We start from the raw sequence: 27549 nt of genomic DNA, 5'->3' as shown, positions 1-27549 counted from the left end.
GAAGTGCACAAACATGTGTTTCTGGAATAAGTGATTGGATGTAATAGAGTTGAAGGCTAAATAGATTGTCACCCTCACATGACATTGCCTGGATATAAGTAGGCATGGTAGGTGGCTTGTGATGGATATTAGAAGGGCTGGGATAAAGGCTATTTGAGCAGATTTTGGGAGATTTCTGCTGGTTTTCAAAAGATAAAGATAGCCACCAATTGTAGCTCAAAATGTCAGAAGAAATGTGATGAACCGGCCCACAAAAAATGGAGCCCAACCGACCAGAATTGCACCCAGCAGAAATATTTTTCATATTTTGGAAAAAGGACCCCAGAGACCCTGTGACAGCTTTGGAATGATGGTATGGTATGGTATGGTATGGTATGGTATGGTATGGTATGGTATGGTATGGTATGGTATGGTATGGTATGGTATGAGGTGATTTGGTATGGTATGAGATGGAATGGAATGGTATGGTATGGTATGGTATGGTATGAGGTGGAATGGTATGTGGCATCCATACCATGGTATGATGGAATTGGTATGAGGGTCATACCACTCTGGAATGGGGTACCACTAAGGTTCCCTATTTCAAAGAATTGGATAACCTCATAGGTACCCTAAAATGGGTGACTGAAGTGCTTGACGGCCGTCTGACCTTCTTCGCGAGAACAGATTTTGGCTAAGGTTCTGGTGCTAACGGGAGGAGGATTGGTACGTGAGATATATCGCGACTCTGTAAGGCGTTCCCCCCTTGGCATAGAGGTGAATAGCAGCACTCTTCTGGGTACGTCGGCGTACACGTCTAAAATTCAGTCAACTGATCATCTCGTAGAACCAGCTAACGCCGTACATTGGCCACCCTTACTTTTCCTGTGTGAGCTGTACACTCAGGCGCTCCTCACGATGGGGGACGACGATTTTTTTGGGAACAATGCCACAACTCATAATCCACTCTCGCTCGACGAGCTCACATCGCTGAGCAGACAGCTACTCAACGTCGCCTTCACCTTATACTGGCGGGATGATCAATCGCATGCCGAGGATCCAGGGAACCCACGATATACGTGGGGGAGCGTGAGAGAGAAAGTGACAAAGTGTCTATTGGCTATTCAGCGGCCGTTGGTTTTACCTTCCCTGGGTGGCGGGAACCCATTTAGAGAAAGAATATGAATCCAAGAGGGAAACGTATGTGAAGTTTGGGACAAATAGTAAGGAGGATAGACGTACTATCCACCTCCACACCTTCCCGCTCCCTCTCTACACCGCCTGCTCGACTATCCACCCGTGTTCCCTCAACGATGGAGTCTTTTCCGACGTCTGGTGTTGTCGACATCGAGCTAATGATGCGCAATCACGTTAAGTATTCACGGAACGTCTCATTCCGTTGTAAACAACTTACCACCCTACATCCTACACCTCCGAAGTAGACGTCATGTCTATCGTCGTCCTGCGTGTTGGAAAGTGCCAACGCTGGGCTTTGTGTAGAGCTCAAGTATAAGTCACGATCGTTACACATGTTACTGTTTGCTCACCGTTTCCCACGACGTCCATCAGCCACAACCTCAAGCTCAACTTTCAACTTTCAAGAGGCCAGTTGGTTCCTATCGGGATTCGTGTACGATTACTTACGTTTTGTAGCTCATCATGTCATTCTAGCCGATGTGGACACATTAGTAAGTGAGTGAGTGATTCAAACGCGGGAGTTGCGCGGAAGGACGCTAACGAACCTTCTACAGTCTCATCGACGGCCAAGGCGATCATTGCGTGGGAGACACGACGAAAGAGCTTGGATCAGGTGAGTTAATGGGATGTGAACGACTGACATACTTTTTGCAGAACCAACTTTTTATTCACGACCCTCGCAACGCCTATCCCGCTCATTTTAGCCAATCTCCCTGCAGGAAAGGAATAGAAGCAAAGGTAAGCGAACGTTGTCCACGACGAAATCGACGTTGACATACCCGGTCACTGTCTAGCGTTGGAAAGTCTTAAAAAGTCGATAAGCAACGTCAAAATCAACAACTGCAAACCACGACGACTACAGACCACGACGAGCGGACGGCTTACTGGAGAATAGCGACGACGAACAAGAGGTCGACGACGTGGGCGCTGGCGCTGTTGAAAAAATATGGGACTGACCGCCCCATCTTTATAGCCCTTCTACCTTGGCAGTAACCAGTCGAGTTGTGACTGACGTGACGCAGAAATTTTATGGAGGTAGGGTTTCGTATTGTGCATTGTGCAGGGTTCGGAACCGGGGAGGACGGAGGAAATGAGCTTTGCATTGGTTTCGTACGTATCCATTCCTTTGGTTTATTTAATCAACTTCGGCTTCGTTAAATGTATTTATTAGGCGGCACTCGAAATACATTCAACTCATCCCGAGAGAACAACCGACCAACGCACAACGGCAGAATTCTGCACGGCTCCCGTTCGCGAAAGCCTTGCGACGCTTTGAGAAAGATACAAGCCAAGTTGTTTCAAATCAAAGTACGTACAACCATCAGACCCTTGATGAATATCTTTCTGACAGTTTAATGTTCAGAACACCGTTTTTTAATTCGGAATCGGGAGAGGAGAAGGAGGACACATTCAGCGGTCATCTAAACTCGAATGAAACTACGTGCTTTGGTCCTTCCTGTACAGGTAAGTGTATTATGATTCTACCACATGAATAAACAAGTTTCAGATTTTTCTCTATCACAGAACCACGAAATCGTATTATTGAAGGGTTCGGACTGTAAGCACGAACGCCAGCTCACAAATTTCTTACAGCAAAACTGATGAACTCACAAGTGCAGTGATGTCGGGAATACTACCCGAACAAGACTCTGACACGTCAAGATGGAATATACCTCTGTGCGGCTCACGCACGATGAAGAATCGGGGGAGGAGGAGTATATCCTCACATATTGTTCGAAATGTACGTCCCCTACGCTTTGTCAACGTTTCGAATCGTTGATACTATAGAGGATCTAGGTAAAGGATGTGAGATATTCTTGCACACGTCTCCCCACGTCTGGCATGCTGCGAATGGAGGAATGTGAGGAATGGTACGAAATACGGGAAACGACACGCCCGCTATAATCTTTCACTAACGGAAATTACATACCCAGGCACACAGATGGTAGTGTCCTAAAGAAGACCCTGATGTGTAAAAGTGCCAATGCGTTTCGAGCGCGATGGATCTGGAATTGAGGGAGGAGTAGGGGGCTACCATTCTTTTTCTAAATGTATGTACGTCCGCGTGTTCCGCTGTGATCATTTGTTGTTGAGAAGCGTTAAATACTACATTTAGGAATAGATACGTGAGTTGCCCTTGGACAAAAACGATACTCTACGAATGGAGGAAGTTAGGTAGTGGTAGGTAGTATGATGCGCGCTGTGGCACGCTAGTATCTTCCACTGACAAAAGTTCTGGAAATTCAGAGGTACAAACTTGGCGGGGTCCTGAAGGGAACCATTACGTGTAGAACTGTCAGCTTTACCAAGGTTTTTCAAGCGAGATCCTGAAAATAGAATCGGGGGGTCGCAATGTTGCAAAATTATTGACTTTGAGGAACTTGCATCACGGCCGCCGCAATAAGTGGTGTATAAAAACTTCCAATAGTTGTAATACATATGAGACGTACGCCAGAAATATTTTCCGACACGATAGCGGTGATGGTGGTATGCTGTTCAATGTGTATAAGTATTATTTGTTGACGCGTATTTTCATTTCCGTCGACGCGTATTTTTCTTCGCCCTGCGTATTTTTCTCAACCTCCGCGTATTTTTTCACATCCTGCATCAGTAGCCTGACCATTCATCGGGCATTGCCGAGCGCTGATGAATGACCAGTGTGTACGTGAATCCGAGTCAAGCCTCCTTCAAATGAAACCGGAGCTTCATGCATCTATGTCCTAAGGATGAACTTTATGAAATGGACTTCGTAATCTTGAAATGGCTAAGGTAGACAGCCATACTTCAAGTATGGCTGTCTACCTTGGCCAACGTTACAAGGACTCGGAGTTCTTGTTATGTACTTGTACGCTTACATATTGCTTACGTGACGCCAGGCCCGTCCGGTACCTCAGGGAGGGGTACAGACTCGAAGAGATGGCCCGAGCACACAGGCACAACTGAACGACATGGAAACCCATCGCGCCATCACAGCCCATGGTTATGGGCTAGGCCTCGTCGTTGACTTCGACGATGTGCTCGGCTCTTGTTTGGCTCTTGTCCTCTGTATCTAGTGTCGATCAGACCTCCGGGAAGCCCGAAGCAGGGTCCAACCAAGATAAAACGCGTCAAGAAGCGCTATGGAAAAATACGCGTCACCGGAAAAAAAACGCGGAGCCCAGAAATAATTACGCGGCAACAAATAATACTTGTACACATTGAACAGCATAGACCGGTGGGGTTGAGTCGGGGAAAGTTCAAGAGTTTGTTATTATTTCGAGTGTTGGTGACTTCAATTTTTTTTTTTTTTTTTTTTTTTTTTTTTTTTTTTTTCAAAGTGACATCATTATTGAAAATTGCAACAACTGGGTGGCCAACTTAGGACTTCATAAAAGTAGGTATTCGTCCATCTTTCACTAGTGTCACAAACTTACGTTCAGTCGCTGTATTCCGTTTCAGGGTTGAATTAAGTCAATCGTCCTAGCACGTCTAATTTGACCTGTCCGTTTTTGTATCCAACTTACGTTGAGATAACAAACAACCTATATTGCAACTTGTACTCACTCACCAGATTCGTCAATACCCCTACTTTTGCAGCGCCTTATAACTAACACCTAGCCTCTTAAACTCCTGCCCTGCGGGCGTCGCGAGCCACTTGCCGTGTGCACTATAGCATAGCATCGAAAATTTAAACTGTTAACGAACCCACGTCAGTCGATGCTGTTTCCGACGCGACTTACACAAAGCTTCTGCGCGGCACTCCGTGCAGGGTGAATTCAATACAGCAGGGTTGATGAGGAGGTTCCAGTCACAATAAGCGACGGATTATGCACACTACTAACAATGCCAAACAACAATCTTAACCACTTCATTCTTTCCAACACTGGCTTCCTCAGTGATGACCCCACCACTGCCGCTCTTCTGATGCATACAAAGGGCATTGGTTCACTCGTCACCTAGGACCTCACCACTCTCTTCTCACGCATACATAGGGTATTGTCCCACCTGTTACCTATGACTTTGCCTCCGCTACGCCACTATTTGAACGTACCCTGATGTTCGTCTTTTGTTTACAGACATCCTCCCTAACGCCATGGTCTTCACAGCAGCAACCACCACCCAAAATGGCGTGCACGAAGCATTGCAGGCTTCCCCCGGCAATCCCTTTCGTGTGTATGTACCCACCACCAACTATGCCATGAACTACACCCATCCCTCGAGCACCTACAAATCATCGAAAACGACGTGTTTAGTCGTGCCTGAGCATGAGCGGAAGGTGTGTGGGGAGACGCGAAACAGGGGCATTGGATACGCACGTAGTAGGGCTGTTGCTCAAGCAGGAGCAAATGTCGTGATAATCTACAGGTTCGTCGCACACACATATTCAAGCGATTCTCCCTGACCATCTTCCACCTCAAAGCTCTTCCAAGGATGCCCTGCAGTAGCAGAGACACTCGAGAGAGATTTCAACGTAAAATCCAAGGTTCGCGTCCGTCTTCTTGCGCTCACGCCACTCCTGACGCTCGCTTTAGGCGTACAAATGCCGCGTCTCAGATGCTGACCTTGTCAACAAGATGCACAACCAAATCAAGTGAAGAGCTTCGTTCCCATTGCAGGTCTTGATGCTGTAAGTTATTTCAATTCCGTTTTTTTGGGGTTATCTTCTTATTTTATGTGCATATCTGCAACTAGAACCGTTCCCAAGCCAACACTTGACCTTACTTACAACGATTCCAAGGGTGTATTCGACGTCAACGTATCTGGTGTCTTTAACACCGCTCGCGCCGTGGCTAAGTGTGCCTTTTTCTCTCTCTCTTTATATGACGAGCCGATACTAATTTCGTTTCCCAGGTTATGCCTCGAGCGAAAGCAGAAAGGGTTAATGGTCATTACCTCGTCGATCCACTCACAGATTATCAGGAAGTCTACGGTAGCTGCCCCCTTTGCTCAGGTAAGTTGGTCACTCGTTTTCTGGTCATTATCTAATACCCCGACGCCTTCGACACTTTAGGTTTTCTACAACGCCTTCAAAGCCGTTATTTCAAAACTTGCCAAAGGGCTTGCCGCCGAATGGTTGTAGCAGGGGATTCGTGTTAAGGCCGTGTCGACTGGTTATGGTACGTGACTGGTCATTTTCATGCTAGCAGATGAAGTCTCATTCAGCTGCTTCAGTTCATACCGATCCCACCCAGCAATAACAGGGTTTCCGCTTGGTTTCTGCACCGTCGAAAAACTAGGGAGTGATGCGTGTAACTCGCAGGTGAAAGCGCGTCCACAAGACTTTGGAGTCAAAAGTCACGTTGGTCAAAGGTTCGTGCATTTATTTGTTCGTCTATCACGCTCTCTATCGTCACCGACGCGACTCCGCCTTTCTTATGACCCACTCCTTGGATCAGGTTCATCTGAACTTGACTCAATGGTTCTGGTGTTAAACGTTACGGAGGTCGAGAAGAGATTGGCTCGGCTAATGATCTGGACTCGAACACGCTACCTGAATGGCCCCACGAACAACGCTATGGTGAGCGCTTTTTTCCTCACAAGATCTTTCTGTTAACTTTTCGTCAGTCTATTATCGTACATATGGTGAGGTGAGTGAGATTCTACTGAAGACGTCTTTTGATGAAACAGACACGTCTCTGGGTCGCGTTAACGCGTTCTCCAATCCTCCTCCACCTCACAACGGCATTTCTTTGAGAACTCCACTTCGTCAATTGCGATGAAGTCGCCAATTTTCTTTTGGATAATCATCCAGGGATCATCGCGGATGAACCAGTTGCTGTTGTATACGATCCCCAGCAGGCCATTTGCGATCCGATACCTCAGGGATCCCCGAGGAATCTTCGAGCTGTAGCATGTAGTACTACGCGATAATTTTAAACAATTATCCACTTTTGCAATTCTACTACTGATTGAACTTCGCAGTGCGTTGGTATCCAAATATATCGCATAGGTTTATCAAGCATTTCAACCTGATTGATTTGAATGACGCGACCACGTTGGTTCGACAGTGCATTCCAACTCCAAGGCGGCGAGGTTAAGGCGAGGTACGTCGTTCCATCTCATGCCCGGAAGACGTTCTCAGGTACGTTCCGAACAGTTCCTGAATGACAGAATCGTTCCGTCGATAGACCTATCCGCCATTACGGCGAGCTCAATAATCTGAAGATAAATACAAAGCTCCTCTGAGGGATGCCGAGGATGAGGTGTTCAAACATTCATTTCATTTTATCTACCTTCTTCGTCTCTGTTTCTCTTTTCCTCCGCCGTTTCTTTTTTCTTTCTCGCTTCTTCCTTCTTCATTCTTTGCAGATTCTTTCACCCATTCCTTCTCCCCTCCCTCCACGACTCGTTTCATAAGCCGCAGCCCTATTTCCCGAGCCCGTACCAGAAGATTTCGGTCGACCTTTATGGTCACTGAACTGGTCTCCATACGCTGTGATAGATGCGGAAGGCACAAAGGCGGTTTTCGTTGCTATCAAGGACGGGCGCGAGGTCTTGTATTTCGTCAATTTAGTGGGGGGCTCTCAGCCTCGCTTGCTTGAGTGCACGTTCGTCGTGGTCAACGTGATTCGTACAGTGTCGTCTCCATCCAAGGAGCTGATACTCGATTCCCTACTGAAGGCCTCTAAAACGGTTACGTTCCCCGTCGGAATTATATCTATTCCTCGTCCGCTGACGCTCAAAGTTCGTCCGACGGCCGAACCGCTCCATGTTGTGTATTATCCTCCCCAAAACCCCGAATACTCTGGGAGCAGCGTGGAGAGAGAATTACCCCCTTGTGTGCTCAATGCTCATGGCGGGCCCACAGGCCTCTCGAATCAGGCCCTAGAGTGGAAGAAACAGTATTTCACTTCGCGTGGTTGGGGATGGTACGCGCTTGAATCACTTCGAATTTGAATTTTCTTACACACCTTCGTAACAGGTTAGACGTAAACTACCGCGGGTCCTACGGGTATGGACGTGCCTATACCCAGCGACTCGCGTCGCAATGGGGTATTGTAGACGCGGAGGACTGTATCCTCGCATCGCGCGCGCTCTCCAGCCCGCGTTACTCACTCATCGATCCAAAGCGTGTTGTCATTCGCGGGCAATCCGCAGGAGGGTATACAGTCCTTGCTGCTCTTTCTATCAGCTCGGACACTCGGGCCTATCTTTATTAAGTCCTAAGCTGCCATCCGAGTTAATATCTAATGAACGTAGGAGCTTGAAATCAACTTGAAAGGTAAATCTACCCTATCCGACTTTCACGGACAACGTCTTGTGGCCCATCCGAAAAACCATGGCATTACCAATGAATGGGCCGCCTTGCGCTCCTCTATGCAAGCCTTTCGTATCCGTTAAAGTTACACTTTGGGGGGCAATGTCCTGTACAAATTGTAGGTAAGTGGCAGTTGCTGTTTTCTTCCATGCTCCGAGAGTCTCACTGCCGTAAAACAGGGGACATGTGTATTCATATCTTTGGGGATTGATGGCTTCAGGTAAGTTGAGGTGCGTCGGGCGGAATTATGTACACGTCGCATTCTGATGAGGTTAGGCAAATTAGGCGCTCCAATGGCCGGACTGAGAGGGCCACCATTCACAGATCATTGCTCAGTGGAATAATCGCCCAGTTTTCCAGTTTCCCCACTTCCACTGTTCAAATTCTATTGCTAAGTCTGACTATGCTTGACCAGCACCTGTCAAAATTTCTTGGATCAGGCGCTCGCCAACCGTAGACGGCAACACTAGCAACCTCTAGCAACCTGGAAACCCGTCATCAAATATAATGCATTACATATCTACACGCTGGTTGGACCCTGAACGTCGGGCCCTTCAACTATTCCTTTTTACTTTAGGTTTCCAGCCACGCTGGCAACCTGAAAACCGGTAAAAGCCCGGAATCTCTTTTGCCATTTTACTACTGATGCCAATGGTGTCAAATCTGTCGATGCTGCACATAGCCGTTTCAACCCCCGGTTACATAGTTAAGTTACGTCGTCCTCAAGTCATGGAAAGATGTGAGGGGGTACAGCCTTCATGTAAAGGCAGCTTGATTTCCTAAAGGGGCAATATCACACTTTCGCCCAAAAAGCAATTCTGCCATCGAGGGATCGGTCACTCGGTCTTCAAGAACTGCACTGCGGCAGATCGACGGCTTGCCCGATCCCCTCAATCTGGCGTACAGTTGCGGACAAACAAAGTCATCAAATTTGATAACTTGAGAACCAGAATTTTTATCAAAATTCAGACTTCAGATTCAGATTCAGAGACCTCGAAACTGTTCAAAAAAGGTGTTCCCTTAATTTTCCCACGCGTTTTTGGTTTGGCCAAATTTTTGGGTGTTTTCAACGCACCCAAAAGTCTTCTGAGTCGGCCATCTTTGGATCAATTCTGTGCAATTTATAACCCTGGTGCAGTAGATGCGTGAAAAAATGAACCAGGGTTCATTTATATCTTTTTCCGGGGCACCTTGACCGGAAAGGGTATGCCCACGTGACAGTTTTAGCAAAATTCCCACCATCAAAGACATCAATATTTCAGGGAGACTTTGATAAAATCAAAGAGAGGAAACAAAAAGGAGTTGATTGGCATATTTTTCGTATTTTTAGCTATTTTTTCAGGCACTGGCCAAATTTTTGGGGTATAAAACCCTTATATCATCATTTCTGGGAATTCTGCTCGTTGGAATTGATCAAGGACATCAATAGGAACCCATTTATACCATTATCTACCAATTCCGATGTTTTTCGGAGTCCCAAAAAATAGGTCAATAAATTTGTTGACTTTGTTTGTCCGCAACTGTACAGGGAAACGTGGTTAAATTGAATTTCAACGTTGTCCTCAAAATGCGATCGGCACCTCATTGTTACATAGGTCCGAGTCTGTCACACCCCTAGCCCTCCAAACTTCACACTTGACAACATGTCCTTCGCAGATTGGCATTCTGGAGTCTCCGTTGCCACAACCGCCAGCCAACATGGTTTCATCAATATGTCCACCGTGGACGACCTTTCTTACACCCCGTCTGAGGATGAGAAGTACCGCGATGCTGCCCAAATTGCTGCCACTGGGCGTCGAAGTTGGAAAACTCTTAGAGGAAAGGGCGAAGCGGTTTGGCCACCCAATTTGTCAGTATGATTCGTCAACGACCAACTAACCGAAGCTGACTCTGATTTTTTGTAGGGAGGCTGCTCTGATCGAAGGCAAGCCACGCTTCAAATTGGTTTCACGGAGACTCTGACTAACGCCGTTGCATTAGCCCTAGAAAAATATCGACAAGAGGGAACGTGGCCGAACAAACTTCTTGATCGCTTTCCGATGCGGAATCGCTTTATTTCGGATTATATCTTTGAGGTTACTGGAAAGTGCAGGACCACTAAGCAAGTAAGCAGTCGCCTTCAGCAGATGCGAGATACTTGTAAAGGCGGACCCAGTATGTCTATATCCCCTGGTTTCATCATTAAAGTTGGCTCACAGTCATGTCAGTCCTGGAGTTAATCTCCGGTCGATTCTCATCCGTAGAAGCCGAGACCATGACAGAATCTTCTGGAACCGTGTCGGAGGGCAGTTGTCACGCCTCTCAAATGCCTTACGAAAATTCCTCTTCCAGAGATCACCTTTGTGTGGAAATCTCCGTTCAACCGTCGATGTCTCCTGTTCCGATAATTCACTTCAATTTGAACGACATCGCAACCCCCCTCGTCATCTGTTTAGCTTCTTCGGCTGTCCCGGCCTATCAAGGACACAGTGTCTCTCGTAATTCCCGAGGCTCTGTGCTGCATACCTCATCAAATACTGTCGAATTTACATCGCCCTGGGCTCTTATCCTGAGCTCGGTTTTTTATGTTTACTGCGATGGTTCAGAGTTACTGGTCCACACAGAGGACGTTCCACTCAAGTGCCTTTCATCTCCGGTGCAAAGTTCTGGATGGCTTTATAGCACTGAAATTACCCCGGCCTTCTGGAAAACGCTCTGCGAGAAAAAAGGTAGATAATATCTTCCTCTCCTCGACTGATTTTTTTTTGACGAGTATTCACTTTATCAGAACTGACGCGGTACATGATCCTGCAGCGACTGACCCCAATTCAGTCGTACCAATCCCCGAATGTCGCGCGCCGCTCCTCTGCTCCTGCAGAATTGGCTCGATCATCTCAAGAAATTTTTGTAGTGTACCACTTCGATGTTGTCGACGAACTTGACGTTAAGGTTCTCGATACCACATTCAATTATCAGTCTACGAGCTCCCAGAGCAATGTGAGAATTTTCCTTCTCCTGGTTAGTTAATCGTTCTGATTATCTAAATCTAGTTTGTTGCCCCCTCCCAACAACATCCATCAATGGACTACCATCAATGGGATTCGAGTAGGGAGCATACAGCCAACTGGTTGTCTCACCAGACTCAACCCGTTGATCAGCATTATTCCAGTTCAATGACAACGGCTCCTCCATACACCCAAAACAACTATGCTTATGATCGCCATTATACTCATATCTCGACCGATTCCTCATTCAAATATGGGGGTTCTCAATATGAAACTGGTTATGGTGTCCCCGGAATCAGCTCTTGGCCTAACCAGCATGCAGAAGTGCCCTCTCTCCACTATGCCTATCTATAGTTGATTTATAGCTAATTTGGACTCGTATTCAATCTGCTTCCTTTCATTTTTTTTCTTCATGGGACTCATGGATTATGGATTGTTAGTTCCGCTATTGACAAGGTCATTATGTGAAACAGCTTCACCATATTGAAAAACACCTCGCTGACCTCCACCCCGTGACTGAACGTCTCTATTGGGGTATCGCTCGAAAGAGGAACCTCCGTCGCCTCTGAATTAGTGCGTTTGCGGCTCGCCTTGTATTGCTGTTCCTGAGCGATGAGCGCTGAGCTGGCGCATCGCGTGGTCTGCTTGGATTTGCTCATCGAGCTCTTGTGTGGCTCTGAGACTTGGTCTAGTTCCTTTCTGCTCCTTCTGCTTCCCTTTGCTTTCGCGCCTAAAAAGAGTTATGCCAGACTGAGGTGATAGTGAATTTCATTACATAGGGGGGTGTAGGAGGAGGCCAACGTCATTTCTAATGCGTCGTTTGTCTGCTTTAGGTTGGTTCAGAGGGATAGGAAGGAGAGAAAGGCCTGCATGGAGAGGGAATCCAAGGACTCATCACGGAACGGGGCGCGTCGTGGAATAGGTTTCGAGGTTGAAATCGATCGTAAATCGCCATCGGAAGAGGTAATAGCATGACTCGGAACTCACCTTAAACCCTTATTTCGCAGCCTGCTCACACAACTTCTCAATCTGCTCAAACGTCAGGAGGTTGCGGTAATGTCGGGCAGTGGTGCCAAGCGTTGCTCAGAGAGCTGAAGCACGATTTTGGCGTGTTCTAGGTTGGCTTGGACGGATTTGCCTATGCTCGTAGGCTGTCTGGCCATCTTTGATGTCGAGAGTGATGGAATACGGCGTGAGGAAGGAAGCCGGGCCGCTGATGCCGTTCGCTCTTCAACATTTTGACCAACTACCACCACCTGTCACAAGCAAAAATCTCATCACCCCCGGCATCGCAGAAATCAGAAATACGATCTGAATCAGTACCCATGTGCTACCCACAGACCAAAACACGCCAGCTACATCAGAAAGACGACGCGTTCAAGGAAAACGTGAGTTTTCTCTGACTTTCCATTCTTTCTGATAGTTAATCGGCCTCCGGGCGCCAGGAAGACTGCCAGACTCGTACGACGCGTGCCATAACGTAGTAAAGGAAGTATCTGACGTAGGTTTGCCTGTTTCTTATGCTCGATGATACCCTGAACAGCGACCACACTACAGACGCATATCCTTGTCAATCGACCTATTCACCATTATTCTGGCGGACTCGATCCAAAGGGAACTTTCAAGATTCTTTCGGAGGGCATCGAGTATGAGTAAGTTGTATGCCATCCTTGACTTTGCTAACTTCTAGCAACATTACTAGAATTCTGTCGTCAAACCAAGTCAAATCCAAACCCACCTACATCGCCATCGCGTCCCAAATGTTCTCGTGTCCTCGGCTTCCTCGAAGATTTCAAGGACAAAAAGCCCGCCGATGTATCGCCGGCCGCTAAATGCCCTGTCTACACGTGGGTCGAAAACGGGTGTCGAATGGTGTTGGTCGTGGTCCAGAACCTGCAAAAGGCAACAATGAAAAGGTTTCGTTCAGTCCTTTAAGACCCCTTTATAGATGCAGCTATGTTCAGCTTTGTCGTCAGTGCGAGTTCAGCCTAGTTCACCTGGTTTTGTGGAATCATCACAGACCAGTTATCGACGACGATCAACGCGTCGGTCTGAGAGAAAATTGAGAACGTTGAGGGCGGTTGGTACGTCCCCACTTTTTGTATAGGTTTCTTGAAGAAGCCCATTGCCCTTTAGTACTCGGCGTCACTGGGTTTATTCTATCCAAATGTGCGTCTAACTATTACATTTGTGTTGATCGAAGGTTGATGAGTGTCTTTCTAGTCATTACAACACTACGCTGACGACGCCCCTAGTTCCCCTCGTTTTGACGATCATCCCTGGAATCACTGCCTGCCCGTCCTTATCTTTGTGAAGAATATCTTTACCTCGTGGTGCTGTTTAAGACCGAGAGCAAGGGAATGGAGGCCTTCATGCGGTTGCCTATCGCGATGTTAATCAAGCCCCAAAAACATTTCGAAGTTACTCACTTGACCGGACCGAAGGCGTCGTGTTTTACGTTCTTGATGATGCTGTCCTTAGCATGCATCTTCATGCAGTCTTATTCGCTACCCACGTAATCATAATAAATGCGCTGCCGGTGGGTTGGTTTGATTACTTCAAACAACTTTAAAAACATTGACTAACGTCATATCAACAGGCAATCTAATGTTCCCCTTTTTGTATACTATATCTGGTCAGGATATGCGGATATTTGACTTTTTCGTTGATGTAGCTTCAAGATCATATTGTTCAGCCTTCAAATTTTACAATACGCTAGCTAATCCAATTTAACATGCTGCCCAAAATTTTGAGAATTTTTGGAAGATGCGTTGTAGCCTCGGAGTGTTGCCGTCGTGAGGAGGCAAGTGAACAAGATATGCAAAGGCATGTCACAGTAATGTCACAGAGGGATTTTGCACAATGTGACAGTCTCCCAAGCAGGGCAATTGTCACGTATTTCTTTCTCAAAATCGATTTTGACGACTTCCACTCGTCCTGCCTTCCTGAAAATTTGAGGATGTGCTTAATATTGGTATTAGATAGTGTCTATGGAAAAATATTGGGAGTAAGCCTCACACAGAATGTGTTCCTGGCAGCCAAAGCTTCATACACCTATCTAAAATCTCACCCTTTGGCTTCTCACACTTCGTACAGTTCATGAATCCTGTCAAAAATTTGCAAGCAGTATTTAATACACTAGTTCAACATGAGTGAATTTTCTTGAAAGAGCAGGAGTAAGGGAAGGACACGAAAAGTGAAATCCGCATCTCTTGATACCACGCATATCCTGACCATATATAGTAAGAACCGAAGAATGCTGATGAGAACCAAGTGTGGAACGATGCATACATTCCGCCACCGCGTTGACGAGCAGAGATATGTCCAGCTGATTTTCCCAGAGGACGATGGGACAGTGGTAACCAAAACCAGATACGTCTCGTGAAGGTTCGTGGCTTGGATGATACGAGGTTTGACCAATCAATGTAGAAGTGTTTTTATGATGCCGTATCTATGGGACGAATGTGCATTGCAATCGTATCTGATGATTATATGTTCACATAGACTCGTTCTGACAGCTTTGTCACAGACACTCGCCGGTTGTGGACATTGTGGACGACGGTTCCTGCCTGAGTTTGGTATCAAGCGGACAAGCAGATAAAAATAGAACAAACCAGATCAATCTTCCATAAGAAGCATACAACGTCATCAATCCAGATTGGGATCTCCTGCCTACACGTCGCTCGCAACTTGAACTTGCCATTTCCTCCCTTCCCCTCCCCTTCTCAACTTTCTTGCGGCCCACCAGCGGTATGCTGGGAGTTTGTCACCGTAGGAAACGGCCAGGACGGCAACCACGACTTTCTTACCTACCGCCAGCTGAGGAGACCGGCCGTCTACCTTCCCTTGTCTTTTCTCTGTCTTTTTTCTTTCAAAAAGTAGTCCAGAGCGTCTAGCAGCGGCCCTCGCTGCCCGCCACGATGAACAGGCACTCTACTACCGCCATGAACGCCCACCAACGCCTAGAGGCTGCCACCGACCTCGCAGGCCTCTCTCCGATTTCAGACGACATCATCGTCGCCTGTCTTCGCGAGAGATTTATGACAGACACCATCTACACCAACATCGGCTCCTCTGGCGTCGTCGCCCTCAACCCCCACAGATATATGTCGCCTCAAATTCGGATTCCATGCTCTACAAGTATGCTGCAGACTATCGGGATTCTTCAGAACACAAGGAGAAACTCCCCCCACACGTTTTTCAGATCGCCAACAACACTTACTACCACGTGAGACGGACAACGCAGGACCAGTGCATTTTGTTCAGGTGCGTCGTGGCAACTGCCCCACAGCCTCTTTTGATGCTCATCTATCCATCAACAGCGGTGAAACGGGGAGCGTCACCATCAAGTCCTTGTTGGAGCTCACCGTCAGCAACCCTGGCAAAAAGGGCTCTAAGCTCGCTACCCAGCTTCCGGCTGCAGAGTTCGTGCTTGAGACGTTCGGAAACGCTCGCACCCTCTTCAATCCCAACGCATCCCGCTTCAGAAAGTACACTGAGTTGCAGGTACCGACGACGGCTCAGCGGTGTGAAGACACTCGACTATTACCTTGAGCGGAACCGTGTGGCTGCAGTGCCTTCAGGCGAGCGCAACTTCCACATTTTCTACTATCTCGTCGCGAGTTTTGCGAGCGCTATTCGGAAGGCTTGGAGGGTGGAGGAATTTCGGAGGGAGATGCTCGTGAGAGGGTTGATCAGGCTAGGACAACGTTTGGGTTGGGTGATCGAGATTTGGTGTTGGGTCAACACAAGGTGAGATTTCCTTCGTTTGATTGAGGTTGATGCGTTATCTCATTATATGGACATTCTTAGGTGTTCCTCTCTCAAGTCACTTTCCACAAATTCGAGGATCAGCTACGGTCTCATGACGTTGAAGAACAAAAGCGAAATCGTATTCGCGACCAAGAAGCTGAGGCTGGTTTGGACCCTCGTGGTTTGCACGACCCGTATGCTCCTTATCGGATACCAAACGACGACCTTGAGCCTTCACCATGGGGCAACGGTTATCAAGAAGCTTTCAACAACTCCCCCTCGTCTCCAACGCGTCTCCATTCCAAAGATCCGGCTTCCCAGCAAACGAAATCTACGACGATCACGAGGAGAACAAGTCTGTTCGGAGCGAGGACTTTGATGGTCGCAGCAGGTTCACGAGTAACCGCGATGAATCCGTGTCAAACTTTGGGTCCGAGTCGTATGCCCCCTCTCGGAACATGTTCCAGAAAACTGACAAGAGGGGGCTCGTGGAGAAGGAGGCGCTTGCTGGTGAGATTCAAGAGGGAGAGACGTCAGAGGTGTTGAAGGAGAGTTCGGCTCGTCGACGATGGGTCGCCTTGTGCTGGATGTTGACGTTCTGGGTCCCAACTCCCCTCCTCACCTATGTTGGGTGTATGAAGCATATGGACGTGCGACAGGCTTGGAGAGAGAAGCTTGCCCTCAATCTCCTTATCTGGTTCATTTGCTCCTGTGCCGTCTTTGTCATTGCCGTCTTGGGGGTGGTTATCTGCCCAACTGAACATGTCTTTAGCACGTCCGAACTCGCCTCTCACTCTTCCATTCTCAATCCAAAGAACGTTTATACCTCCGTTCGTGGAGAGGTTTTTGACCTAATTACTGTTGCTGCTACACATCAACGAGTCGTTGGTGTTGTTCCTACCAAGGCTATTTTGAAATATGGTGGACAATCTGCAGACAACAACTTCCCAGTTCAGGTACGTTTTCCGTTTGATTTTCTCATTCTTGTCCTTACTCTTGTTGACATAGGTCAGCACTTTGTGCGATGGCACATCAGGTTCTGTCAGCCCTTACGTCACCCTGGATTCCTCGAATAACACAGACCCCAACTCCGTGTACCACGATTTCCGCGCCTTTACCAACGATTTCCGGCCTGATTGGTACTTCGAGAGCATGGTCGTGATGCGATACATGGCTCGTGTTGGGTTCCTTGGGTATACTCCCAAGGAAATCAGGAACATGGCCAGTGCTGGGAGATCAGCTGCCATCTACGATGGTCTGGTTTACGATGTCACGAATTACTTCACGAGTCCCCCCGCTGTTCGATCACCAGCTGGTACACAGGCTCCCGCCACGGATACCAATTTCATGTCTGGAGACGTTTTGAATCTTTTCCAGGTTCACGCGGGCATGGATATCACAAAGCGATTGATATCGCTGAACATCGATAGTGACGTCTTTGCGAGGCAGAAGGTTTGCTTGCGCAATCTGTTCACTATCGGAAAAGTGGGCAATCACCAATCCCCGCAGTGCTTGTTCGCGACCTACATCCTCCTTGCACTTTCCATCATGCTGTCCATCATCGGCTTCAAATTCCTCGCCTCCATCAACTTTGGCTCTGGACGCGCTCCGGAGGACCATGACAAATTCGTCATAAGTCAGGTGCCATGTTATACTGAAGGTGATACTTCCCTGCGCAAGACCATCGACTCCCTCGCTCAGATGAAGTACGACGACAAACGCAAGTTGCTCCTCGTCATTTGCGATGAAATGATTGTTGGTTCCGGCAACGATCGTCCAACCCCGCGCATTGTCCTCGATATTCTGGGGGCTGATCCGAATTTGGATCCTGAGCCTATCAGTTCCATGTCCCTTGGTGAAGGAGCCAAGCAGCACAACACGGGCAAGATCTACTCTGGCTTGTATGAGTGTGCAGGTCATGTTGTGTCATACTTGGTCGTTGCAAAGGTTGGCAAGCCGACTGAACGCAGCCGGCCTGGCAATCGTGGTAAACGAGGCTCTCAGATGCTTCTTATGCATTTCTTGAACAAGGTTCGTAATTTCTTTCACGCTGTTAGCTTCTTTCACTTACGCAGATTGAACAGGTCCATTTCAACTCTCTGATGAATCCGCTCGAGCTCGAAATGTACCACCAGATCAAGAACATCATTGGCGTCAAACCGTCTTTCTACGAGTACTTATTCATGGTGGATGCTGATACGACTGTGGATCCGCTCTCTGTTAACCGCCTCATTTCTGCGTACGTCCGTTTTCTTTGTCGATATTTTCGTCGGCTTAAGTTACCATACTAGGATGATTCATGACAAGAAGCTGCTCGGCGTTTGCGGCGAAACTGAGCTGGCCAACGCGAAGCAATCTCTCATCACGATGATGCAGGTAAGTTTGAAGTTTCTAGTTGGTCATCTAGCGTTCTTACGAACTCTTTGAAGGTGTACGAGTATTTCATCTCCCATCACATGGCAAAGGCGTTCGAGAGCCTTTTTGGATCCGTCACCTTGCCGGGTTGCTTCACCCTTTACCGCATCAGAACGCCTGATGCCCATAAGCCGCTACTCGTCTCCAACCAACTTATCCACGACTTCTCGGAGAATCGTGTCAACACACTGCATATGAAGAACCTCCTGCATCTTGGCGAAGATCGATACCTTACTACGTTGCTCCTCAAGCACTTCCCACTCTTCAGAACCCAGTTCATCTGCGACGCTCATGCGTACACCGTGGCTCCTGATGACTGGAAGGTTTTGCTGTCTCAACGTCGCCGCTGGATCAACTCGACAGTCCACAATCTCGGGGAGCTCATCTTTTTGGAGCAGCTTTGCGGTTTCTGATGTTTCTCGATGCGTTTCATTGTAATGATTGATTTGGTTTCGACACTTACACAGCCCGTCACTGTTGCATACGTAAGTTTTACCTTTTTATTGGATCAGGTATCTGATAACTTCTCAAGATCGTGTATTTGATCTACCTGGTGGCTTGTGAAGGCAAATCCATCCCCACATCATCGCTTATCATGATCGCAGCAATCTACGGTATTCAAGCCCTGGTTTTCATCATGCGACGGAAGTGGGACATGATCGGATAGATGTTATTCTACATCCTTGCCATTCCCGCCTTCTCCTTCTTCTTCTTGCCTCTATACTCGTTCTGGAAGATGGACGATTTCTCTTGGGGTCAAACACGTGTCGTGCTTGGTGAATCTGGCAAGAAGATGATTGTTCATGTAAGTTTTCATCTCTCTTTTTGAGACTACATGACGCTAACTCCTCATCAACCAGGACGAAGGGAAGTTCGATCCTCGGTCTATTCCTCTCAAGTCATGGAATGACTACGTGAGCTTTGCCTGTTCTCTTCTTTGTTTGTTCGCTAACACCCTTCATCAGGAGAACGAGCTCGGGGACAAGGAATCGAATCACAGCATCGGATCCTGGGTCCCTCAAACCAAAGCAAAGGAAGCTTACGCAGATTCGCGCACTGCTTCGTTATATGGCCGAGAAACCTTCTATGAACCTCAAGGACGCAGCTTCTCACCAGCCCCATCTCAGCTTGGCATGTACCCACCTCCAGGATACCAATCAGGTCGTAATACCCCACAGCCCCAGTTCCGACCAATGAGCGACGTAGGGCACTTCCACCAGCCTGCCCGTCACGCCCTCTAGATATGCCAATACCCACGACGCACAGCCCAGATACCTTCGATCTGTTACCCAACCTGGGTGGTGGTGGTGCGCCTGCTGCCAGTGGCGCACCAAGTGACTTCGAGCTCGAGCGGTCCGTACAAGAAATCATGCGATCTGCAGACCTCAACTCCGTGACGAAGCGCGAGATTCGGCGCCAGCTCGAGGAACAGTTCGACATGGACCTGACCTCTCGCAAGGCGACTATCAATGCCGCGATCGATAGAATTCTGCTCAGTCAGGCGTGATTGAGCGGATTTACGTTGGAAGTCAACCTCTGGACGGTCTACCCTCTATTTCGTCATGCTTGGTACCCCTTTTATGCCTTTTCCTCGACTGACTCTCCTCATTGGTATTTTGAGCCCTTGCGAACCATTTCTTTATTATTAGCTTACCCTCCATCGAACTTGACAATTAGTATCATCTCACGTAGTAGGATCTCACTCCCCACCCTCTCCATCATCCAGTCATTTGCATAACTTTGCACACTCTTTTCCCTTATATCTCTCGTCCCTCTGACATCAAAACGTCGTGATAAATAGTTCATGTTAAGACTATAATTATAGAAGCAAGCATGTGTCCGTTATTGTCTATCACATCATGATCCTTTTAACCCCATCGTCGACTAATCAAATGGCACGGGCCTCACACCCGGCACTTCCGCCTCGCCCAACTTGAACCCATGCTTCTTCTCCGCCTCCGCCCTAGCCGCAGCAAACACAGACGGCACGGGAATCCCGCAGCAGTCACCCCAACCAACGTCCTTCTGGCCAGCCCCTCCAAGGTCGTCATGTGCGTGCACGTGGTCCCCATGCACTGTCGGTGATATCACAGTTTTCGAGGACGTGGAAAGTGCGGATGGAAGAGATGTAGCAGGCGGACGCGGAGGCGGTAGAGGCCCGTCGTAAGGGAGGAAGGAGCCGAAGAGGAAGTGTTGCATTACTGGGAGCTTATTGAGAACTTCGGCGAGGTACATTTTGAGCATGCCTGAGTTGACTTTGTCCCATGTTTTTACCTGCGAAACAAAGAGGAAATGACCTCGAAGAAAAGAAGTGAAAATAGAGGAGGCTTACGGCTGATATGTCGTTGAGCATGGGGGAGTGCCATTGAAGGGAGGCTGTTTTTATCTGTGTGAGAGTGCGTCAAACGTCAACAGCGCTCAATGACAAGGGGGGAAAGACGCGCCGAGTTGATGAAAGCGATACAAGCGAAATACATGTAGTCTTTTGAGTATTCTTCCACTATCTCGGGGTCGTGTATCGCCTTGGGACGGATGTACTTATGCCCTGGTACGCCACGGATCAGCTCTGGGGTTCGGAAAAGTGTGATGACGTTGCCCACCTCGTAGTTGAGCGGAACCGAAGAGAAACGGGAGAAAGTGGTAGTCGTCCAGCCCCCAGACGCCATGCGAGCCAGCGGGTTCTAGCCAATAGGTCGATTGGAGTATCCGCATGATGTTTATGTATCTGCCAACGGGTCAGTCTTGTTCGGACTGATTTATGGAGAGAGGTGACGCACCTCCAGAACAGACGAATAACAATCGCTTTATGGTCCGTTTCTTGCAATACCAGTAGCCGTTCTAGACATAGGCTAAGTATACGACACGTTGAACAATCAAAAAGAGGGAAGAAATCCAAACTTACAGCCAGCAGAGGAAATTGAGCTCCATCCCACTCCCGAAATCGATGCGCGTGCGATTGCCCCATGCCTCGCTGAAATAGACCGACAGTTCCTCGATAGCATCACTTGGCAAATCAGGGAGCGATGTGTGTAACTCCGGTGAAACCTATGAACGATGGTTAGCGAAGACTTCAATCCAAGTCCAGGCTAATCAAACGCACCTCGGAGACACGGTCATAAAATGTTCTAAAAGCCGAATTCCCAAACCTCGACGCGGAGTTCTCCACAGGAGGCGTATCCCTCGCCACTCGCTCAACACTGTCCAAAAGGACGAGAACGGCAGCTGCACCAGTAGACAATGAACATTCGTCGGTGAGCCTGACGCCGACGACTGCGTCGTTGAGGACCTCGATATATGAGACGAGTTCTTGGTGAGTCTTCGAGGTTTGAAAGAATTCGAGTTGTTCCTTCGTTAGGATCGCTTTGCGTGGGACTTGGAATGACATTTATCAGAAGTTCGAGTTGATGCTGAGAATTCTCAATGCTCAAAACCCTAACCCTAACTTCCGAGCTTCGTCAAAATCTCCTTCATCAGCCTTCATCCCTAACTCCACACAAACAGTTTGATTTGAACATACGAATGGGAGATGAGGGAATATAAAAGTATTCTACGTTTGTTGTTTCCCCAGATTGCCAATTGACGCTATAGGACAAAGATAGTTGACCCTCCCACGGTTGGACGCGAATCCGAGTTCGGACAAGTCTCTGGCATGGCTCTCCAACGCAACCAGGAATCTTCCTCGGAGACTAGAATTCGAACTTGCGGTTGGATCGTAATAATTGAGCTCCATTGGCCTGTCGCTCCATGTAAGTATCTTTTTCCTATCGTCTTTTTAAATCTGCGTTGTTCACGCGGTCTGTCCACAACTTGCACTATTAGATATTCTCATACGAAACAATCTCTCTAAACTTCAAAAGGATTTTCTCTATTACGTACAGAGTTCAAGCGGTCCAGCGGACTCGAGAATACGACAACCACACAAGGAGCACATGGTTTCTTTGCATTCCGCCTTGATCAAGTCCGAAATTTGACGAAGGCCTCTTGCCCAATCCCTCGAGTAGACTAGCGTACTTAGGCGCTTACTAGCCTGTCAGTTCATTCTGCTATCACTCAGAAAACACGTACCAAATGCCTCCGACAACGAAGCGATGACCTGGGAAATTGCAGTAGGGTAGCCTGAGTCGCGCGGGTTGCATTAGGACGCGGAGATGAATTTTCGGAGGGCAACAACGGGACTGAGAAGGCAGAAAGATGCGTGTTCGGGACTAGTGTAAGTCATTTACAACAGTTTCGATTCATTTATTGATATGGCATATTCTACATCCCAAGTAGTATTTCGACGAAAAACTAAGGAGCCCTTCCATGTCCTCCGTGAAGGAAAGGAAAACGCGTCCCGACTGGTGAACGGTGAGAGGTAACGCGGTGCCGCTTTCCTGTAACGTCCGCCTTACCATTGATGTCCCTTTCAGATTGCGTTTACATTTCCGCAGACTGCAGAGAATCACGCGGCGAAATTTTGGAGGACGTTGAAATACGGTAAGTGACACTTCTGCCTTGCATTTCATAGACCACCCATTTTGCTCCAGTCCTCACGAATCAGTCTTTGATTCCACATCATCACGATCAGTTGAACAGCCACTGGGCGGGATGGTGATGCTTGTGCGGCTTAGGCCGCGGGCAGCTGAAGGCTTTGGCATGGATAAATGACCACGGGTTTGACGCGTCACGTAAATTTTTCTTTCTTTTCATTTGCTTCATACTAACCGGAGGACAGAGGGGCACCTACCTACACGAACTCTCAGACGTCGCTTCCTCTACCGATGGAAGGTGGCTACCTACCAGTCACTTCCCTTTTCAAAACGTTTGAACGTTGAAGCTAGTATTAGTAGTGGGCTGCAGGTTTGCGGCATCATTAAGGTGTGCCCTTCATGTAACGTGCAGCACAATTTCTAATCAACAACAACAGTTCTCATTGACACTTCTCGGTTTGAGGTAAGGCCTTAACTCAATCCCCACCTCTTTTCAACGTCCAAAAGCGCATATTTATACCACCATACACAGGCCAATCAATGTCCTCAGAGCGCCTGACATATCACCTAACTACCAACTGCAAATCTACAGCCAAATAGAGCGGGCTATGGCCAATTGAATACGAGGTGCGTAAGACCTTCGTTTCTTTTGGTAACGCGTCGATGCCGGAGGGTGGGTTACTAAGATCGACTGGATACAGTTGAGAGCATCGTTAGCAACGGGCAGGGAGCGCAGTCCGTGCTTTAAAATTCACAAAGCGCCTACTCTACGTTACAGGTCCGTATCATTCAACAATTCAATTGCAATGGCTATGACTCACCGTAATGGGCAGGCCGGTGATTGCAATGGTTGTCTATGAGCAAGCCTCAGCATTGGTTATACCGGCTATGTCCTTAATTTTCTCCTCCACAACGACTCATTACTGCGCGATGAAGTCTTAGAAATAAGAATAATGTACTAGCGAATTTATGCATCACATTTGCATCATCAAAACAACATTATTCAACCGCTGCACTCCTAGATGATATCGGCTCTCCACATCAACGTAGCCAGATTCGTTGTCAAGTTCCACAGTTCTTCCTAAAATCTATAATCGTGAGTAGGCCGTTTGTTACGAAAAGTGGTGTTAGTGTAGGAAGACATAAAGACTTCACTACGGTGTCCATTCCCAATCACCCCCGACAACTAGCGATCGTCTCCGCCCTAACCGTCTGCGCAAACCTCACCAACTCATTCACCTGCACCCACCGCTCGTCCTCATGTCCCTCATACGAACGCACGCACTTCAAACCGGGAAACAAACCATCCAAGTACCGTCCGATACGAAAAGCGTCCCGCGTATCCCAATCGTCTACCACCGATGCGATTGTGAGCGTCTTCAGTTCATGTTTGAGCTCTGAATATAATAGTTTCCTCGATGATAAAAAGGGTTGCACTGCTTGTATGTCGCTTGTATCCAGGGGTATCCGCAGTTCCATAAGCTTGGGACAACGTTCCGCGAGGACTCGAAGAGACTTCATCCTTGGCTGTATACGAGTGGGAGGGAGGAACGGGAGAAGGAGGTCGTTCAAGTTTGGCCAGGTCTTCGCCCACTCTTCTATCAGGTCATCGCTGATATCCATAAGGTATCCACGTAGACTGAGCGTGCGGAGGTTGTGTAAAGGGAATAAAGGCTTTAACGTGTCGAGAGGTAACTCTTCCGCCTCCGTGTCCTCCGGTGTTAGTCTGAGCCCGAAACATCGTAAGGAGCTAGACCAGCGCGAAACGACGTCCTCAACTAAAGGTTTCATGTCGAACCCTGGTTAGACAAAGGTGTCTAGTTGGTCCGTGGATATGTTGGCAACGAACGATTGGATGAATGGAAGCGATGCGGAGATGGTAAGATTCCTTAGCTGTCTGAAGCCTATGGTTTTCACCAAGGGGGGTATTGGTGAGTCTATGAAATCCAATTCGAGGTCTGTAAGCGCCGACAGTGCCCCAACGCGTTCCAACCACGGCAACCTCAAAGATTTGCCCATACATCCAAGTTCCAACACCCTCAGCTTCTCAAAACGAGGTATTAGCGACATCGTCTCGTTCCCCAGCCCCTCTCCCCTCAGTATAATCTTCGTCAACTCCGCACCGTCATTTAACAGCGTATACAAAAAAGTGCCACACAATTTATCTTCCACACTTGTAATCTCCCCGATCTCCACTGCTACCAAAGACGGGGAGAGAAAGAGACATATTCCGGAGATCAGAAAATCGTTTGAGCTGAAGGATGGACAGTGGATGTGTTGGAGGGAGGGGAAGAGTATGGGTGAGGTTCGAAGTTGGGCAATGCCACAGAAGTAGACATGCAGAGCGATGTCGAGGTGGTCTGGGTCACGGGTGTAGCTGAAGTTTTTAACACGTTTGGCGTAGAAGTCGAAGCGTGACCAGTCAGTTGGTCCTCGAAGGACCTGATGCGAGTTTGCGAGAGGTCAAATTGAGATGCGCGGAGTAACTCACGCCGTATGTTCCTTCACACCGTATAAATGATGGGAGGAGTTTGAGCAGTGGGAAGAGAGTATCGAGGGTACACCAGAGGCGATCTAGGGCGGATTCCAGAAAGGTTTTGCATGTCACTGCTGCCTGCGCTAGGGCATGCTTGCACGCTATTGCGTTGTCCGAGTTTAGCTCGCCATCGTCATCCCACAAATAAAACCTAACCCTAACGACGCCGTCTGTGATTCCATTCGTCTTCTTTGGTGAATGGACTTGTAAGTAGATAGATGTCAGTGGCTGAGATGAGTCAGATGACGATCAGCTGTCTGACAGCTGATGTAATCTCAGATCGTTTCTTCCTGCCTTCACCATGACGTCCTTCGCTGACTTTCCTCCAGAGATCGTCAAGGAGATCATCGACGTTCTTCAGCACGACCTACCCTCATTGAAAACGTGCTCGCAGACATGCCAATCGCTACTGCCACATTCTGCCGTCAACACATCTTTCAGACCATCAGTCTCACTCGCCATCACGCTCGTGGCCATCGCTCACGCATGCTCAAATCATTGAGGCTTCTTCTTGAAACCAATGCAGATATTTCACAATATGTTCGAAATCTTGTCTACGAGATCGCCCATAACGACGAGCGGGATGACAACGTTCGCGTATTGGAAAAACTTCATCCAATTCAAACCTTGGAGCTTGATGGTTCTGGTGCCCACTGGAACACATTGTGCTCACCGATGCAAGAAGCGTTACTTCGTCTCATTTATTTACACTCATCGACCCGTCTTCGGGTTTCCTTATTTTGGAACTTTCCAGTCACAGCATTCATTCCCTGCATCACTCTCACCCAACTTGCAATAAATTCACTTGGTCTTACTGCCGCCACAGAATGTGATAACGACCAGGAGTATACTACCTTGGATCCCGTCCCTCATATACAGTCTTTCACTTTCGGTTGTGCCGATGACCCTTTTGTCACAAAAGTTTTCCTCGCCAAACGTTCCACCGGTGTTCCAATGCTCGATTTCAGTAACCTCAAGGAGTTGGATATTCATGCGCGCTTCAAGGATTACTTTGAAGGAAGGAAAACATTGCTACAAGCCTCGGAAAAACTTGAAATTCTACATTATCGAGGTATGCTCTGCCGAGATTCGTTTTCATCAGGGATTGATGTTGATGTTTTTAGTGACACATTTGGAAGACGGATGCAAAGATCTGGTTGCTTGGATGAACAAATGCTGTTTGTCGACGTTGAAGAGACTTCACGTCGTGTTGGGAGTCAAACCAAAATTCAAAGACCCTCTTTGCGGTCTTTGCGAGGAGCTCACTCAATTTGCGGGACACAACGTTATTGAAGAAATCACCCTCAACATCTTCACCTGGACTGACCAGAAATGCACCACTGACCGTACAAAATGGGGCAGGCTTGATACCGTACTCGCCGACGGATTTCCTATGCTTCGTCGGGTTTCGCTTCACATTGATATCAAAATTTCCTCATGTCGGTATGTGAGCGAGGATGATTTAGCGTTCCGTAAAAAGTTGCAGATGATTTCTGAACACTTTCTGTGGCTATCCCAAAGTACCACTATTGGTTTCAAGTTTTCCACGGAAATAGTTGATAGTGATGATGATTGTGCTGTAATGTACTATGATTAACTTTTTCGCCCGGATATTTCCCGGGAGCCCCAATACTTTGCTCTAAAATTGCCCGACGCCAGTCTCCTCGAAAATTCGTTTCCCCGGTCAAATATTATTGAGGTCCTTGACGATAGCGAATGTCAGAAAGTGGTCATCCGAAACATCGTATGATATGCGTGAATTTGTTTGAGTAGATCTGCCAGCGATGGCTCACATTTGTCATCTTGGAATCCCCAAACTTTCGTCGGATCCGAGTGTAGTACTTGAGATCGCAGCTAGAAAAATAGAATACCTCTGAACTCGGTGGGCTCGAATATTTCATGCCGTACGTGACCCATCAGCAGGTACTGACTTGACACTATGCGTCTCAAATGAGAGGGATAGAAAATGACGATACTACC

At 47.8% G+C, this 27549-nt stretch overlaps 11 protein-coding genes and 1 pseudogene across 12 annotated transcripts; 11 read left to right on the top strand and 1 right to left on the bottom strand.

The window, feature by feature from the left end:
* Nucleotides 1-897: 897 nt before the first annotated feature.
* Nucleotides 898-1164, top strand: LACBIDRAFT_310728 (uncharacterized protein; the record flags this gene model as incomplete). Its single annotated transcript, XM_001887740.1, has 1 exon — nt 898-1164. The coding sequence occupies one exon, from the start codon at nt 898-900 to the stop codon at nt 1162-1164; it is 267 nt and encodes an 88-aa protein (XP_001887775.1).
* A 262-nt stretch (nt 1165-1426) lies between these two features.
* On the top strand, nt 1427-4229 carry LACBIDRAFT_333126 (uncharacterized protein; the record flags this gene model as incomplete). Its single annotated transcript, XM_001887739.1, has 12 exons — nt 1427-1475; nt 1633-1671; nt 1731-1789; nt 1831-1914; nt 2199-2211; nt 2348-2484; nt 2701-2734; nt 2796-2917; nt 2974-3037; nt 3156-3231; nt 3299-3302; nt 4053-4229. 12 exons carry the CDS (start codon nt 1427-1429, stop codon nt 4227-4229), a joined length of 858 nt encoding a protein of 285 aa, XP_001887774.1.
* Nucleotides 4230-5248: 1019 nt separating this feature from the next.
* On the top strand, nt 5249-5600 carry LACBIDRAFT_310726 (uncharacterized protein; the record flags this gene model as incomplete). Its single annotated transcript, XM_001887738.1, has 2 exons — nt 5249-5520; nt 5576-5600. 2 exons carry the CDS (start codon nt 5249-5251, stop codon nt 5598-5600), a joined length of 297 nt encoding a protein of 98 aa, XP_001887773.1.
* Nucleotides 5601-5777: 177 nt separating this feature from the next.
* LACBIDRAFT_310725 (uncharacterized protein) lies at nt 5778-6235 on the top strand (the record flags this gene model as incomplete). Its single annotated transcript, XM_001887737.1, has 4 exons — nt 5778-5782; nt 5848-5949; nt 6007-6106; nt 6167-6235. The coding sequence occupies 4 exons, from the start codon at nt 5778-5780 to the stop codon at nt 6233-6235; spliced, it is 276 nt and encodes a 91-aa protein (XP_001887772.1).
* A 1109-nt stretch (nt 6236-7344) lies between these two features.
* LACBIDRAFT_310724 (uncharacterized protein) lies at nt 7345-8315 on the top strand (the record flags this gene model as incomplete). The annotated part of the gene is made up of 3 exons (XM_001887736.1): nt 7345-7438; nt 7514-8024; nt 8078-8315. The coding sequence occupies 3 exons, from the start codon at nt 7345-7347 to the stop codon at nt 8313-8315; spliced, it is 843 nt and encodes a 280-aa protein (XP_001887771.1).
* A 1741-nt stretch (nt 8316-10056) lies between these two features.
* On the top strand, nt 10057-11751 carry LACBIDRAFT_333124 (uncharacterized protein; the record flags this gene model as incomplete). The annotated part of the gene is made up of 5 exons (XM_001887735.1): nt 10057-10266; nt 10318-10567; nt 10612-11121; nt 11181-11410; nt 11443-11751. 5 exons carry the CDS (start codon nt 10057-10059, stop codon nt 11749-11751), a joined length of 1509 nt encoding a protein of 502 aa, XP_001887770.1.
* Nucleotides 11752-12722: 971 nt separating this feature from the next.
* On the top strand, nt 12723-13711 carry LACBIDRAFT_333123 (uncharacterized protein; the record flags this gene model as incomplete). The annotated part of the gene is made up of 7 exons (XM_001887734.1): nt 12723-12785; nt 12821-12898; nt 12941-13049; nt 13088-13244; nt 13346-13368; nt 13534-13566; nt 13653-13711. 7 exons carry the CDS (start codon nt 12723-12725, stop codon nt 13709-13711), a joined length of 522 nt encoding a protein of 173 aa, XP_001887769.1.
* Nucleotides 13712-15526: 1815 nt separating this feature from the next.
* LACBIDRAFT_310721 (uncharacterized protein) lies at nt 15527-15951 on the top strand (the record flags this gene model as incomplete). The annotated part of the gene is made up of 2 exons (XM_001887733.1): nt 15527-15663; nt 15720-15951. 2 exons carry the CDS (start codon nt 15527-15529, stop codon nt 15949-15951), a joined length of 369 nt encoding a protein of 122 aa, XP_001887768.1.
* A 656-nt stretch (nt 15952-16607) lies between these two features.
* LACBIDRAFT_239794 lies at nt 16608-20071 on the top strand (annotated as a pseudogene; the record flags this gene model as incomplete). The annotated part of the gene is made up of 8 exons: nt 16608-17105; nt 17158-18180; nt 18234-18388; nt 18441-18525; nt 18579-19049; nt 19097-19369; nt 19425-19699; nt 19888-20071. Coding segments are annotated over 8 exons (2964 nt in total).
* LACBIDRAFT_191878 (uncharacterized protein) lies at nt 20071-21949 on the bottom strand (the record flags this gene model as incomplete). The annotated part of the gene is made up of 8 exons (XM_001887668.1): nt 20071-20639; nt 20706-20838; nt 20897-20950; nt 21009-21109; nt 21165-21289; nt 21342-21413; nt 21467-21609; nt 21665-21949. The coding sequence occupies 8 exons, from the start codon at nt 21947-21949 to the stop codon at nt 20449-20451; spliced, it is 1104 nt and encodes a 367-aa protein (XP_001887703.1). The 3' UTR covers nt 20071-20448.
* A 203-nt stretch (nt 21950-22152) lies between these two features.
* On the top strand, nt 22153-24671 carry LACBIDRAFT_333120 (uncharacterized protein; the record flags this gene model as incomplete). The annotated part of the gene is made up of 9 exons (XM_001887732.1): nt 22153-22310; nt 22837-22911; nt 22974-23040; nt 23307-23421; nt 23626-23660; nt 23793-23811; nt 24084-24129; nt 24170-24402; nt 24495-24671. Coding segments are annotated over 9 exons (924 nt in total), but the record flags the coding sequence as incomplete, so codon positions are not given.
* Nucleotides 24672-25767: 1096 nt separating this feature from the next.
* LACBIDRAFT_295559 (uncharacterized protein) lies at nt 25768-27177 on the top strand (the record flags this gene model as incomplete). The annotated part of the gene is made up of 4 exons (XM_001887731.1): nt 25768-25775; nt 25899-26641; nt 26694-27012; nt 27091-27177. 4 exons carry the CDS (start codon nt 25768-25770, stop codon nt 27164-27166), a joined length of 1146 nt encoding a protein of 381 aa, XP_001887766.1. The 3' UTR covers nt 27167-27177.
* Between the last annotated feature and the right edge of the window lie 372 nt (nt 27178-27549).

The sequence above is a fragment of the Laccaria bicolor genome, genomic scaffold (assembly GCF_000143565.1).
Source record: "Laccaria bicolor S238N-H82 LACBIscaffold_47 genomic scaffold, whole genome shotgun sequence".
NCBI classification, from domain to species: Eukaryota; Fungi; Basidiomycota; class Agaricomycetes; order Agaricales; family Hydnangiaceae; genus Laccaria; species Laccaria bicolor.
The sequence above is the reverse complement of the archived record's forward strand: the minus strand, read 5'-3'. Positions and strand labels throughout refer to the sequence as shown.